The 15,091-nt window shown below is 33.8% G+C and overlaps 2 protein-coding genes across 3 annotated transcripts; both read right to left on the minus strand.

Annotated features, from left to right (window-relative positions):
• Positions 1-3,506: 3,506 nt before the first annotated feature.
• LOC104899730 (sm-like protein LSM1B) lies at positions 3,507-7,316 on the minus strand. 2 transcript variants are annotated; one of them, XM_010686981.4, is made up of 5 exons: positions 7,055-7,316; positions 5,437-5,505; positions 5,229-5,344; positions 5,079-5,141; positions 3,507-3,966 (listed from the first exon to the last, which is right to left on the minus strand). In XM_010686981.4, exons 1-5 carry the CDS (start codon positions 7,113-7,115, stop codon positions 3,889-3,891), a joined length of 387 nt encoding a protein of 128 aa, XP_010685283.1. In that variant the 5' UTR covers positions 7,116-7,316; the 3' UTR covers positions 3,507-3,888. The 2 variants fall into 2 exon arrangements, with proteins under 2 accessions (XP_010685283.1, XP_019106495.1); XM_019250950.3 differs by lacking the exon at positions 7,055-7,316 and adding an exon at positions 6,282-6,967.
• A 2,412-nt stretch (positions 7,317-9,728) lies between these two features.
• LOC104899733 (protein DEEPER ROOTING 1) lies at positions 9,729-15,091 on the minus strand. Its single transcript, XM_010686985.4, has 6 exons — positions 14,503-15,091; positions 14,321-14,396; positions 11,031-11,587; positions 10,642-10,816; positions 10,461-10,522; positions 9,729-10,364 (listed from the first exon to the last, which is right to left on the minus strand). The coding sequence occupies exons 1-5, from the start codon at positions 14,506-14,508 to the stop codon at positions 10,503-10,505; spliced, it is 834 nt and encodes a 277-aa protein (XP_010685287.1). The 5' UTR covers positions 14,509-15,091; the 3' UTR covers positions 9,729-10,364; positions 10,461-10,502.

The following is a 15,091-nucleotide window of genomic DNA, read 5'->3' on the forward strand; positions in this document are numbered from 1 at the left end:
AGCATTTTTTGCACGCGATCATGTTTCAATTTTTTTCGAGATAGAAATTCGGTTGTCTGCGACATAAATAAGAGTCAAATTTGAATATTAGACATAGGAAGTATAATTGTTTTTAGTTGCAAAATTTGATTGGTTTATTCTCTATCGCTTAGTCTCTCACCAATCTTTTATTTTTTTTACTTTTCAAAGTTAAATTCTATGAACAAAATAGAAATTTTAGTGAATTTATTTATGATCTCTAATATTATAATTTTTTAGTTGATTTTTGAATTAAGTACCCTACTTCATAGATTGTGAAGAAAGTGGACACTTTGATTTCAAGTCAAATTTTTGTGAATTTTTTTTTGTGAGTATGTATTAACGTTGTAGTGTATTGGTTGTAGTTTGTAAGTGAATTATTTAGTTTTGTTAAATTTTCTCATATGAGTGATTTGTATAATCTAAATTATGCAATTTTGTGATTTTAGTTGATTTGTGAGTGATTGTTATGATTTTATTTCCAGTATTTTTGTTTGTAAGTGAATTTGTAATTTAGAACGGGAAGGGGGTAAAATAGTCTCTTCATTCGGGGACACCATAGCTTCCCCTTCCCTTATATAATAGAGATTAAGTTGTAGCTCCGATCATTTCAGTTCAGTTCAGTTGAAGTAATAACTATGCTACCAGATTGTTGTATTTTCATGCCTTGAGGATCATGCACATGCGTTCAATCACAAAAATGCTACATAAGTATATGTGCAAAAGTGGGTTAGATAATGTAAAGAGGAAAGTGTGGAAAAGAGAAATGAATGGATAAACCAATGTAACCCCATGACGTTATGAAACCGCGAGAAAATTAGTTTTGCAATCTCATTCTTAAAAGTCAAGATAATAAAGATGCAAGAAAGACACTCCAAGAAGTCTACGAAAATACTACTGCACTTATAAACAAAGTCTTAACTACAAAATCAATCGTAGAAGAACGATGCTCATCAAGTACAACTACATTGGTTGTTGTATATCCGTATGATTCAAAAACAAAGAGAGGAAGTGCAAGAAAGAAAAATCATTTTGAGAAGACTAAAAAAATAAATTCCAAGAACCAAACTGAAATTGATACAATAATTACTCCAAATGTTAGGTTGTTTTAAGTTATTTTTTCAAAATGTCTTTTGTATTTGACATTTAGATTTGTAAAAAAGTTATTTCTTCATTTATATTAGAAACTAAAATAATGCTCAATTAATCTTAACTAATTATAGAACAACACTAACTAATGTATTGAATATGTTAACTAAAAAACAATGGAAGTCTACATAAAGATTATCAGCTCTAAATTATTGTGTTAAAATACTTAACTAACTCGTCAGAAAGGAAAATAAATGTTTTGGAAGTAGATAAATATTATTGTACATATTAGCATGAGACTTGTCTTACAAAATTATATTAAACTTCTTTACAATTTGAGTAAGACTTTGGTTAAATTTGACTTTCGTAAAAGAAGACGAGGAAAGTCAAATCTCTTAAATTGGTGAAATTGGCACCACCAGTCTACCACAGCGAGACTTTGCAGTTAATGGACTACTCAGTAGTCAGTCCTCACCAAACAATAAAGTCCTGTAATCCTTGGACTGTCGGTGCTGTCAGAGCTTGAATAATAAAAATAATAAATCCACATCACAAGCCTACTTTTCTCTTTACTCAAAAAAAGATGTTGGAGTGTTTGTAAGCTAAACATGGTAGGGGTGAAAGTTCGGTGTACGGTTTGGATTAGGGCCTAATCCAATTCGATCCGAACAAAAATTGGATTTTAATTTTCCAATCCGAATCCAAACCAATTAGAGTTTGAATCCGATCCAATCCAATCCGAAATTTCATACTCTAAATTGGATCAGATCCGAAAATCCGATTTTTTTAAAACTCTAGTTTCTCGATGAAATAAATCAAGCACAACGGTAGCCTAGTAGATTTAGGAAATGAGGAATTAAGTTTTGTTAGGATTCTAGGGGAAAGGTGGAAGTGCTACGCCTACTAAGCTATGGACTATGCTTCTTTTTAGAAAAAAAAAAGTTAAGCACTTAAGCCCAATCAAGATACATAATACAAGACATATTAGTATTTGGTTATATTGGATTTTTGGATCCAATTACCCTCAATCCAATCCGATCCGAAAATCCAAATTTTCCAAAAATCTTAATCCGAATCCAATCCGAACACATTTCAAATCCGATCCGAATTACTAATTCGGATTGGATTGAATTGGATTTTGGATTTTATCCGAATAACTTTCACCCCTAATACATGGGACACCTCAATCTCAAGATACAGAATAAAACAACTACAGTGGAGGAAGATTTATGATAATTGGTTTTACTCCCTCCATTTGGAGTAAAAATTATACTTCCTCCGTCCCAATTTATTTGCTACATTTTGCCATTTAGGTGTGTCCCAATTCATTTGCTACATTTGCATATATTTCCATATATAGTACATAGGTCCCGCACTTTATTTACAAATTTGCTTTTGTAAATATTTTCATATATAGTAGATAGATCCCACAATTTACCTATTTATTTTTTTGTTAATTCTTGTTATGGCAATGGTCCCCACTCCCTCCTTGGTCTTTGTGATAATGTAAATGTAGCAAATAAGTTGGGACGGAGGGAGTATTTTATGTATGTCACGAGATAAATCTAATAAGATCCCACTTGATTTTGTTTTTCATTACGTATAAATCACAAATCTTAATCAACGTGAAAAAGTGTGAAGTGAAAAAGTGAATTTATTCTATTTAATTCGGAACGGAAGAAGTATGTATTTGAAGTCCAATGTTATATATTTAGACTCGATTCTTAAGTTCAAATCTTAGTAAAAGTGTTTCAAAGAAACTAATCTAGCATAATGAAAATAAAAGTTCCCCTCTTGATTTATCTTCTCTGCTGCTTTTGTTATGACAAATACCAGGATTTGTTGCTTACTGCCCGGCGCCCGCCCCTTTCGCCACCTAATGTCTTCCGGTCCCATACTGCACCAATCTATACTGTTTTTGCAGCCTACGACCACCGCTTGAAGTTTGTTTTCTATGCTCAAAACCACCCCATCAAACACCTTGGCACCATGCCATAAGAAGCAACACTTTTGCCACTCACACCATCACTGTGAAGGCACAATAATAGCAGGGTCCTGATAATATCCCTATCCTACGAAGTTCGAACCGGACTTTTTTCCCCTCTTCAACACCCTTTCTTAGGTTATAGATTGCTTTTCTGTTTATAAAAAATGGCATCAACTTAGCCACATGTGCCATTGTTCAAAGTGAAAGAACACCAAAGATATAGGAGTAATTGGTTTGAACCAATTACTAATTGTTACGGTCCCACGACAATTCGGCCCCAATCATATTCTCAATAAATAACAAAATGATTGATTCAACATTAGAATTTGTAGTAAATGAGAGCCTAGACCAGTCATTTATCAGGCACTCATTTGTGCTCATGATATCATATAAAAAGGCACAACAACAACAATGAACAATGTCAAAAGCCTTAATCCCAAAAGATGGGGTCAGAAAAGAAAAAAGAGGAGCTTAAATTACAGGAATGTCATCTAGGAACATATAAATACCCATGAACTAAATGTAGTCAATTCTACATGATCTTGTATAATTGATCAGCAAATAAGCACTGAGTTGAGACACTAATCAGCATGGTGAAAATTAACAACTAAAAATTTCAAGCAGGAAGAAAAAACTACAAACTAGTAAGTATTTCTTAATAATAATGCTCGATAATACCCGGTCACATACATTGCAATATCTCGTTCTTTAGAAAATTCAGAACGACTAGCAGATGATGTGCATCGCGTTGACAAGGAAAACCATTCTCTGAACACCAGTATAATGCAAGTGTTTCAGTCCATATCGAGGAACTCCATTCTCTTTCTTATCAACCCTTTAAGATCGGATGCATCCCTCTCTGCTTTTTGTGCCTGTATAACAAAAGGTGAACACGTAGATTTATTGAACAGGTTCTTCCATACATCATAGCACATAATAAAAGTTATGGGCTGAACTGAACATATAGTGTAGCTGGTGGCATGCCCCGTGTTGAAGTAACATGACCACTTGACATCTCAAAATTTGCAGTTCATGACGTGAAGACTAAACGAGCATTACTGAATAAAACTTCAGATGACCTACATGAGTACTTAATCCAAAATTTTCTATGACAAGAAAAACCTACTCACATAATAGTAAAACTCAAATTTTGCAGCTAAAGTATGAGGTGTTTTGTGAAAAATGTCGTTGATTCTTTGAAGATTGCATTCTCTTCTCCTTACAAAGCAAGTTTTGGGTCTAAAAAGCTCAAAAAAATGAGTTTCAATACATTCACACGTTTCATCAAGTTCAAATACCTTATCAAATAAGTTTCAAAAAGTCCCAATAAGTTCCGATAAGTTCACGAAAAGTAAAATCAAGAGAACACACCCTAAGTATAGGTTCTCTCAATCTTCACAATAGTTATTCAGTTTTATTATTGTTTCAACTGTCGGATTAGACTTAGCAATCCACAATTGTTGTAAACAGTATAGATACCAAAATGCAGAAGCTACTAAGTTAATAGAATTAGTAAGACAAATTTCATAAATGCTGTCTCATAGGGATCCTAGTGCAACCTATCCTGAACCCCTCAACCCCCTTGAATTAGGTATGATCCCATGGCCAGTGTCATGGAGGAGTAGGCAGATACCAAGAGAACTACCCCCACAGCCTCAACTTTGAAGCTACTATGTTATGGTTCAGGAATTTGGAATAGCTAGGTCATTTAGCATTTTTTTGGGGAGAAAATGGAATTTATATGGAAAGAAAAAGGGAGATGGAGAGACAATCAGGATGAAATGTTCAGAATCTGCAGAAGACACTAGAAGTCTTTTAAGATAACTCAGAAAAAAATGAGTGAACAAATGCCCGTATGAATGCAGAAAAGACCACAGCATGGATTGACAATACTGTATATGCTAGAATATACTTAAATATATAAGCTTAGAGAAGGGAAAAAAAAAAGAAAAAAGCATTAAAGTACTTCCCCAATAGAACCCACCTTTCTTATCTCAGCGACTGATACACGTGTCATATGAGGGGGGAGATCCTCTTTCTCTGAATCCTGACCATTCATATACAAGATTATAATCAAGCACTAAAAACAATATATATATGGGAAGGCATAAAAACAACCTATTGCACAACATACCAATTCACCAATCAATACCACATTTTCCCCACGGATTACGTATAAACCTAATGGGATGTCACAATAAAGGTCACCAACGATGACTCTTTCACATGCACCTTCAAGAACAGCATTCGCTGCAAGCAAGTGATGGTATTATTCCCAGGTAAACATCAGGGATTGAACTTGAACTTATTTAACAATAAACAAAACTTAGGCAGAGAGGTACCGAATTGATCAAATGAACAAAGCGTCCCTAAAAGTTTCCTTCCATCTCGCAGTAAAACTAGAATCTTCCCTGTATAACACGTGAGAACATCAGAAACTAATGCTAAAACAACTAGAAACAGGGACAACTACAAGCTACAAGCCAAATAGGCTGACAATTAAGAGCGCAACTGATGATTAGTATTACAATCAACCTCGATGATAGAACTAAAAGAATTTCTATTAATGATGGTAGCTCTTGTTAAATGGCAACAGTATTAGAAAAACTAAATTCCAGATAATACATGAAGGTGCTAGCCTAACATCTTTGATACTCATACAATTTCTATGACAAGAATACAAAGGGTTGCCTGGCAGTAAAAATCAGTGGTAAGAAGTAACAGCCATCACCAAGATGCAAGTATGCAAACGCCTAGGTCCATATTACCAAAAGTTATGATAAGAAGACAGAATTCTACTATGCATGGTGCAAAAAAAGAACAGCAAAACAAAATACGTCAATAAAAAGGGCAAGCCAGAAATCAATATTAAAGCAAAAATAAGTCTCTATTTCTTGCAACTCCATTTAAAAGACTAGGCACTATGAACCAATTGTTCATACAGAAAACCTACCATGAAAATGGAGTTGCTACATGGCAAGTATACACATACTTGGGCATGCATTCAAGATCAATACTCTCAATTATCAACTGGTAGAATCACTCACTCTCCATCTAGAATTGTATGATCCACTAATAAAAATAAGATTCGATTCTCTACAGTTCCCTTATAAACTACACTAGGATAATCAAGATCCTAATTATTCTGCAACTGTTCACTCACAAACTAGTAAACGGACATACTTACATGGAATGGAACAATACAAAAACCCAATCTTGCTCGGCATGTTATATCACTAAAGCCTTCACTCTCCAGTCTTAATTACATCACCACCCTATTACACATACGCATTCCCAACTAAACAACATAAAAATAGCGATCCGAGCAGATTTATAGGTGAGAATCAGCAAGGCAGCAAGCATAACGACTTGGCATGGCGGAATTCGCTGTGGATCCAACAAAGAAACCTACTTTTTCAATTTTTCAAAGGATTTCAATCTACATAGACCATATTCAGGCATTTGAGTATTTCATATTGGAATGAAGAGTGCCATTAGCATCAAATTTTGCCAGCAACTAATTTATTCATACTTTCACTCCCAGCTTTACTCTCTTATATTCCCATCAATCCTCAATTTATAGAATAAACACAAGAAATCTCAACCTAACATCACAATTCAACCTCAGAATAAAAACCCATCAACAAACTATAAACCACAAAGCATTACAACCCCTCAACAAATCTCCCTCAGCAAAAAAAAAAAAAAAAACATATAAGGCCCTAAAATTAAAGTCAAATCATACATACTCAGACATCATCATCAATAAACAAGAGATAAATCCCAATAACCCAATTCAACAGAAATTAAAGTACATAAATTTGAAAGTAAAGACACATGAATTAGACCATGCAAAAGATTAAAAAAGAAAATTGAAAGCATTTACTCGTTAATTGTAACAAAAGAAAAAAAAGATGAGATCTTTTGTGGAGTAAGATAAAAGAAAGAGAGGGAACATACTGTCTAGATAACTGGCGAGCGAAGTTGAAAGGTACAGATCCTCTGGACCGGCCCACGACATTGAAATTGTGATTTAATTTGAGGAATCCACAAAAATCACCCACAATTTTTTCACTTTTCTTTCTTGAAAGATGATACAATTAGCAATGGCAGCTCAAAGATTTCTTTCTCTCGGTCAATTGTTGAGACTGCGAAGAAGGTTAATTGTTGATGGGAAAAAGAGAATAGATAAATATTACAGTTTGCGAAGTTGTTAATGGGACTTGGGAGTGTTCAATGGATAAAGCCTAAGAACTCAAAACACTTAGCTGAATCGGATTCACGATAATTTATTTTAAATTTTATTACATAAATAAATTTGATCATAGTAAAAGAAAACAATTATCTTTATTATATTCATCCGTTTCATTTTAATTGTTACCCTTTAATATTTTACACTATTCACAAATTGTACTTTGACTCTCATTTGTGATTTATACGTGAATAAGAATATAGTCACGTAGAATCTTGTTAGATTCGTGTTAATATAAATTTTTTTAATATGTATTTTTTATAATTTTTACAAATACAAAACTAAAGATATATGTCCTCAAAAAACTTTTGCATTGACATGCGTGAGAAGTATAAGGGTGTACATTAATATGAAATAGAGGGAGTATAAGCTAGGGAAAGCTATGATGTACCCGAATGAAGAGACTATTTTACCTTTTTTTTTCTAAATTACAAATTCAATTACAAACCAAAGGGGCTTTAAACAAAAAATATTGGAAATAAAATTATAACAATCACTCACAAGTCAACTAAAATCATAAAATTGCATAATTTACATTATACAAATCACTCAAATAAGGAAACTTTACAAAAATAAAAAAAATTAACTTACAAACTACAACAAATACACTACAATTTCAATATATACTCACAAAAATTTGACTTGAAATCAAAGTGTCAACTTTTTTCACAACATATGAATTAGTGTACTTAATTCAAAAATCAACTAAAAAATTATATTAGAAATCATAAATAAATTCAATAAAATTTATATTTTGTTCATATAATTTAACTTTGAAAAGTAAAAAAAAAAAAAAAAATACTGGTGAGAGACTTAAGTGACAGAGACTAAACCAATTAAATTTTGTAACTAAAACCAAATATACTTCGTATGTCTAATATTCAAATTTTGTCTTTTACTTATGTCGAAAAAATCGAGTTTTTGTCTCGAAAAACATCCAAGCACGCATCGCGTGCAAAAAATGCTAGTATCATAAAATAATCCGACTATATTAGAAAATTTTGATACATCACACCAAAATTGACTATATAAAAGGTGATTATGTCACCCAAAACTTTACTATATAAAACAAAAACTGACTAAATTAAATAAAAACTAACTATTATTCGACGGACAGCCTCACAATATCTTTACTTAACTATACATATTATAAAAATAAATCTTACAAGTGTTCATATGATTGTATTTTGATTTTTATATTAGCAAGAAATATTAAGCTTGAGCAAATACATAAATTGTAACCATAAAAAAAAGCAAAATAAAAAAATTTGAACGTGTAAGTTAGATAAAGTTCACATGGACTATTAGGATGCCTTTTATATCGCTTTTTATTTTTATATGTTGTTATATCCATTTTGTATGTTAGATAAATAAGTTGCATTGTCTTGAGTTTACTTCTGCACCTGAACATTGTATCTTTCTTTGATTGAGAATTTTGTCTTGATATGGAAGGATATGTTTCCTTTGGCATATATTTAGCCTTGTCTTTAATGTGATTGATGTTTTTGCTGTTTTGTCCATTTGTATGGTGCACCGAGTATTCATCAAATATTCAGGATAGTAAAAGAGGCAAATTTCACAACCAATTTGGATCTACAAAATTCAATTATCATGACTTCAGGAGGGAGACAAATGACTCCAATCAGAGGTAATATAATAAGCTCTACCATATATTTTGCTAGCTAAAAAGTCTTTAAGATTGCATTTCAAGTTTCATAATGTTCCTGAGGAGAATAATTCTCACAGTTAATGTTCTCTTGTGATAGTTTAACCGTGAAATAAGGTTGAGAAAAGTTTGGTAAGTTATATGATGTTCTAAGTCTTCTAACCATTGAATAATATTTTGATTAGTCCATATAATAGAGAATATAACACTAGACAGGTATAAAATAGACGATCTTATATCTCTATATAGTGAAGACAGAAGGGACACATAGCCAAGGGCCCAAGACTTGTATTCCCCTTCAGGGATGCTATCTCTCACTGGAAGACTATAAAGGAGTAATCGCCATAAGTAAAGTTTGGATTAGGCTAACATGAAGTTGCTAAAACCACACCAAAAGATCTATTAAAGGGTCAAATTTTTAAAAAATAATGAGCCAACCATGTGGCTGATTTCACAAGAAAAAAACCTCATCATTTGCTGTCAAATTTCACCGTGTTTCATCGAAAGTTGAAGTCATTTGTAAAGGAATACCACAAATGTGGTATACAATCTAAGCAGAGACTGAAATCAATAGGTTTAGACAATCCTAAGATTGGTATAGACGAAAATATTGTTCAATTAGAAAGTCTTAATTTTAAAATTGTGGCATATCTATCATTCTTCCGCTTGTCAATAAAAAAAAATATGATTTTAAAAAAACGCTTATAATGTTCAAATGCTAAAAAAGAGATGCGATCACATTTGAAAAGGTAATTTAACCTTTTTTTTTTCTGGCTACAACATTTGCAAATAGTAACAATGTCTCACATGCCAATATAAGCACTTTCAAGAAGTGAAATCCACATGGAAAAAAAGAAAATTGCCTTACAACCTAATAAACTACTCCACCTATTCTTCATTAGTACTATAATGGGATCACACATGACATGGTTTTGTATGTGTCATACACTTATCCTATGCAGATTTTAACAAAGCGGCATAGCACCAAAAAAAAGAGAGGAAAAGAGGTTTCCATTTGGAAAGAAAGGGAGAAGAATGTAAAGAGGAGAAAGGGGAGAAAAATGGAGAGAAGTTCAAGAGCTCAAATTACAGAATGTTACATAACATGATTTGATCTGAACATCATCAGATACAACCATGAAAAAAAAAGGGCAAGTTTCCCCATTTCACAAAAGAAAGACACTGCTTCAATTAGAGGTTGATATGATTTTAGGTTCCTTTAAAGACCAATGTCCAATGATTTCTTCTTCTGCCTCTTTTCAATGTTCAGAACTTCAGATTATGAACTCATTCCTCTGAGAAATCCAAGTTATTAAACCCGAAGATGCATATGCATACGTATATATTTAAATCTGCAAAGGAAAAAATTAAGCAGCAAGTTAAAAACCAATCAAAATGATATAAACTCAAAGGAAATCCTTCTTATAACATGTAACAAGATTTCATACCTTGGTATAAAATATCTGTATATGGGTGATGTGAATACGATGTTAAATCTCTAGAACAATATCTGCAACAATCAAGAACTTAAATGATTAATCGCATGTTCATTACATAACTGTGACATATATCATAATTTTAATTCCCAAACAAGCATGAAGCATGATCATGCAAATCATTAAAACTCACATTCTGAATCTGTCTTGTCCCATTTACAGGCCTCACTTGGCCTTGGTTTTTCCTGTGTGTCCTCTTCGTTATTTTTCTTTTCTGCAATGTGTTTATCTCCAAGATACCTCTTCATCGATGAAGTGCGATTCGATGTTTTTGGGTATATCTTCTTATGAAGAATGGTTCTGAGTAACTGGCATAGACATATCAGAAAAAGAGGAAGTCAATCACTACACAGAAGCAAGCCCACAAAAGGCAGTATAGCATAGTGCATATCAGTTATCACAGTACAAATTTTTTAAAATACCACTGTAATTTGCACTATATGCACAAACAAACATCTTGCAAAGCGTAAGCAGTACATTGAAGGATTAATAGAAGTCCAAAAGAATAAGAGATATATATACCTTCTCCATTCTGGACTCTTGTAAAGTGTCCCTCAAACTAGGAGCAGGTGAAAACCCATTAGCACAAACAAACATCTTTTTGAGTAGGAAAGAGAGAGATTTCTTCCCAATCTCATTCTTAGTCTTCTCTGCTCGGACCTCTTTGCATTTACCGATTATTACACTAATGGTACGTTCAATATCATCTTCCTTATTATCCGGATCAGTGCAAACCACATTTGAAATCCTCCGGCTGACCTCCAAGCTTGAAGGACAGTTAAGGAATCTATCCAAAGGTAGATGATCAGCGTTTTCTTCCTCTTGTTTCGCTGATTTTCGTTTTAAGAGCTTTGTCAATTCCTTTTGCAATTTTCCAACCTCTTCTGGGGTGAACTCTGATAAATCTGGGGATGAAGCACAGGTGGGATTCTGCTCTTGTTCTTGTTCATGAGTGGCAGTCTGAATCTCAGAACTAGCTGCTTTGTCTTTGAGATCAGTGTTACCAAACGTCCCGATTGTTAGTAGTCCATGAGGCCAATCATTGAACTCTTCTCTCTGAGAAGGTTGCTTAGGAAGATCTGTGGAAATGATCATGGAGAAATACAGAGGAGGAATTAGGATACAGTTTAACTCATGTGAAACTTAGAAAATGCAGCAAATTGTAGTGGGAAAACGGGACATATACATGTAATTTTATTAATAAAAAGGCTAGACCCAGAAATCTAGGTCCTACAAAACCTAGTAGTGGAGCTGTTTATACAATTTTGATTCTTTATCAAGAGGTTATCTTTCGTGGCTCAAATCCTTCAATCTATACCAACTGCAGTTGAATAAGTATGCTAGCATCAATTTTGATTAAGGATTCTTAATTAAAGAATTTTATGGCAAGATTTGGACACAGCATGAATATTTTTGGGCGAGGTCATTGTTTTGCTATGATCATTGTGTCCTTAAATTTGTCTAAAATTAGTATGTAATCCCTGAAATCTCAAGAAAAAAATCAGTGGCAATATGCAATGCTTATGTGCTTTGTGGTAATAAAACACAATATGTCTCCGGTCTCCGGGAGGCAGACGGTAAGTTCTTAAGCTAGGGGTTTGCTTCTCTTTTGTCCGGAAAATATGTCACAAGATATGCCCAAGCTCTAAATAAGAGTTGCACGATGAAAATTCCTTGTTTGGCGAACATTAATAAAATTATATTTTTTGATCTCCTTTAAAAACAGTAAGAAACAGACAAGCTATTGACGGAAAAAAGTTAAATGGAGAACAATTTGACTGGTGAACAAGAAAGAGAAATTATGTGAGGCCCACAACAAGTGGATTTACCAAATTATCTTCGTCCCATATTCACCAGTAAATTGTTCTCCAATTAGCCTCACTCTTACACATAACACAAGTTCCCTAATCTTCTCAAAATGTATGACAGAGGAAAAAAAATGGTTACTTTGCAAAACTGGCTTAGTAATTCAAGAAACTGTACTCGTTAGCCTAAGCAGGTTAGAAAAATAATAATAATGAGCCAATAAGGTGAAAGCCATTGTGTAGAATCTAGCTGTAGGATCTTAACACCTGACTTATTAGCTTAGTCAGTGGTAGGCTAAGCTTAGACAGTTATTCGAGTTAGTGGTCCTGATGGGTCAATTTCCAAGTAAATTGCAAATGTACCTTGCATCATCTAAAAAATGTTTAGGACCAGGAAGATCTAAGCGTAAAATACACATCTCCACAAATCAATGTAGGGCAAAGCACCCTACACAACCAAGCAAGTATCCCATCTTGACTGTAACTAGAAGAAGAAAGATCCCAGTTTTCTAATCAGGGCACGACTTTGGAGTTGGAGTTGGGGAGAGTGAAGACACTTCTAGCATAACATGACAAACTACACTCCGATTGAATAAAAGTATAAAACAAATACGTTGTCCAATCCAGTAGAAAAATTTAATGGCCAAAGAAGTAAAGAATTCACAAATATATGCAGTAAACAAATTAAGTGATTTGATTAAAGAAACACTAAGCTCTTCCACACAGATGAACTTAATTATATTACATGCCTCAATAGTCAAAACTCCATACTGTTGGGAAGCGAGTCTATGACAATATTATCAATCTTACTTCAATTTCTCTCAAAAAGGTTCCTGCCATAGCAGCAGCTTAAAGGGGATGATAACATGGACAAAAAAAAAACAAAACAACAGGAGAGATCAAATGATCTTAGCACAATTTTGGACTACTACAGTAGACAAGTAACATCTTTAATTCGCTCTGGATGAGAGTCATTTGTCGAGATGCCACGTTTATTAGATATTATCGTGAAGCAAACCAGGGAGTAGATTGGCTAGCAAATTAAGGGTGAATATTCACTAATCTTATAGAAACAACTTCAGATTAACGAAGGCCATCCTAATTTTGAATTGTACTTGTAAAAAATTGATTTGCCCACATACAAGTATGCGAACAATAAGCTATCATCAACATGGAGATAAAAGATTTTGCACGCCTACAAGAATGCCTTAGAGGCACAGATCTAAATAACTATCTGATGCAAAAACACATAAAATAGCTCAAGCGAGCATAACCCTTTCGCAGTTGCATAATCATATTATCATAATAAATAATAAAGGTATGCAATTTCGATCTAGGATAAACAAGAATAACTAGAATACCTAGAATATAAGGCGAGAGATCCTGCTCATGAGATAAAAGAAAGTCTAGCTAGCTTGATCATCATGAAACATGAGATGAAACAGATATAACATCTCTACCGGAATTCATATACAGCTGCTAATCTACGCAGAACCATACGTATAACATAACGGAAAACAGAGTTTATATAGGCAGTTAAAGACAATATCTCCATGCCTATGCATGTGAAACTGTTTACACTCCCCCCCCCCCCCCCCACCCTCTTAATTTTTAACCCTCAAGTGGTTTGATAGATTGATGAATTGTGATCTCTTCATAAAGAGGAACAAAAAACTCATACTTAAACATGAAAAATGCAGCTCCCTCGAAGATAAAAAAAATCCCCGCACATCACAATATCACGCTGTGACCTCAGAAGGAGTAAATGAGCTTCTAAATGCAGTATCTCGCTAGTGACCTTTTCAGGACCTTGACTTGTATACTAGAGGAGGTACCAATAAGAAGAGAGAAACTAAAAATCACGGAATACTACTACTTAAAGCTTATATGCATTTCTCATGCATGTAGCATGGAAGTATGTGAGTTCATGCAAGTATCTTGGACGTCATGTAATTGCACCACAAGCAAGTCATTCAAGTTAAACAGAAAAGAAGAGATCAAACTTACGGTTAAGTGGAATAACTGTATTGGGTTTCTGATTCCCCGGTTTTCCATTAATCTTGTTCTGCATCCAGTTGAGGAACTGCAATATTTGCAAACCAAAAGAACCCTTGTTTAGCAAACAATAACATAAACTTGTACGACAAAGTTTACAACAACTACAACATACATACTTTCCCTCTCCTCACCTTCATTTTCACCAGAGTACTTTATGTAAAACAAGTGCTTCAAAATAATATCGTCGACTAAGGGAGGGAAAAGCCCTTTCAAAGAGAGAAAGAGTCCAGGAAATTAAACCAATAAGCTTTAAGCACTAACAAAATAATGCAAATGAGCAGTTATGTTATATGGTGAGCTCTACAGCTTAGGAACTCCCTATTGGTGCGAGTTTCTAAACAGAGGAAGAGGGACTCTTTTTCTGAATCAGCTGGCTCACAACTGCTCTCTCTCTCCCTTTCACATGGATCTCAGCATTTTCTTCTATATTCTCTTAACCTTGTTTTCAGCTATTATACTCCCATACCTCTACAACTAACAAGTATATCTATGCTCAGAAACATTCCCTTTTAATATTGTTTAATAGCATAGTTGTGTATTAGTTTAATAATGCTCCGTGTGAGTGAGAGGATTTGTCGCAGGCATGCTTCCTTACAAATAGTTACTGAACCTTCGTGTCTAAACATTGGTCCTTAGATCACTATAATAACCTATCCCCATAATTCTTGCTTTCAGCAAAAATGTTCAAGCGCAATCCCCACAAGATTTACCATTTAAAGA

Source organism: Beta vulgaris, chromosome 7 (assembly GCF_026745355.1).
Source record: "Beta vulgaris subsp. vulgaris cultivar EL10 chromosome 7, EL10.2, whole genome shotgun sequence".
Lineage (NCBI taxonomy): Eukaryota > Viridiplantae > Streptophyta > Magnoliopsida > Caryophyllales > Amaranthaceae > Beta > Beta vulgaris.

Coding starts and splice junctions, on each gene's coding strand:
- LOC104899730 (XM_010686981.4), bottom strand. CDS start 7,115: ATGTCGTGGGCCGGTCCAGAGGATCTGTACCTTTCAACTTCGCTCGCC. Junction 5,142..5,228: donor TGGTATTGATTGGTGAATTG/GTATGTTGTGCA, acceptor ATGAATGGTCAG/GATTCAGAGAAAGAGGATCT. Junction 3,967..5,078: donor CAGTCGCTGAGATAAGAAAG/GTGGGTTCTATT, acceptor TTTGTTATACAG/GCACAAAAAGCAGAGAGGGA.
- LOC104899733 (XM_010686985.4), bottom strand. Junction 11,588..14,320: donor TACAGTTATTCCACTTAACC/GTAAGTTTGATC, acceptor TCATTTCCACAG/ATCTTCCTAAGCAACCTTCT. Junction 10,523..10,641: donor GGACAAGACAGATTCAGAAT/GTGAGTTTTAAT, acceptor TGATTGTTGCAG/ATATTGTTCTAGAGATTTAA.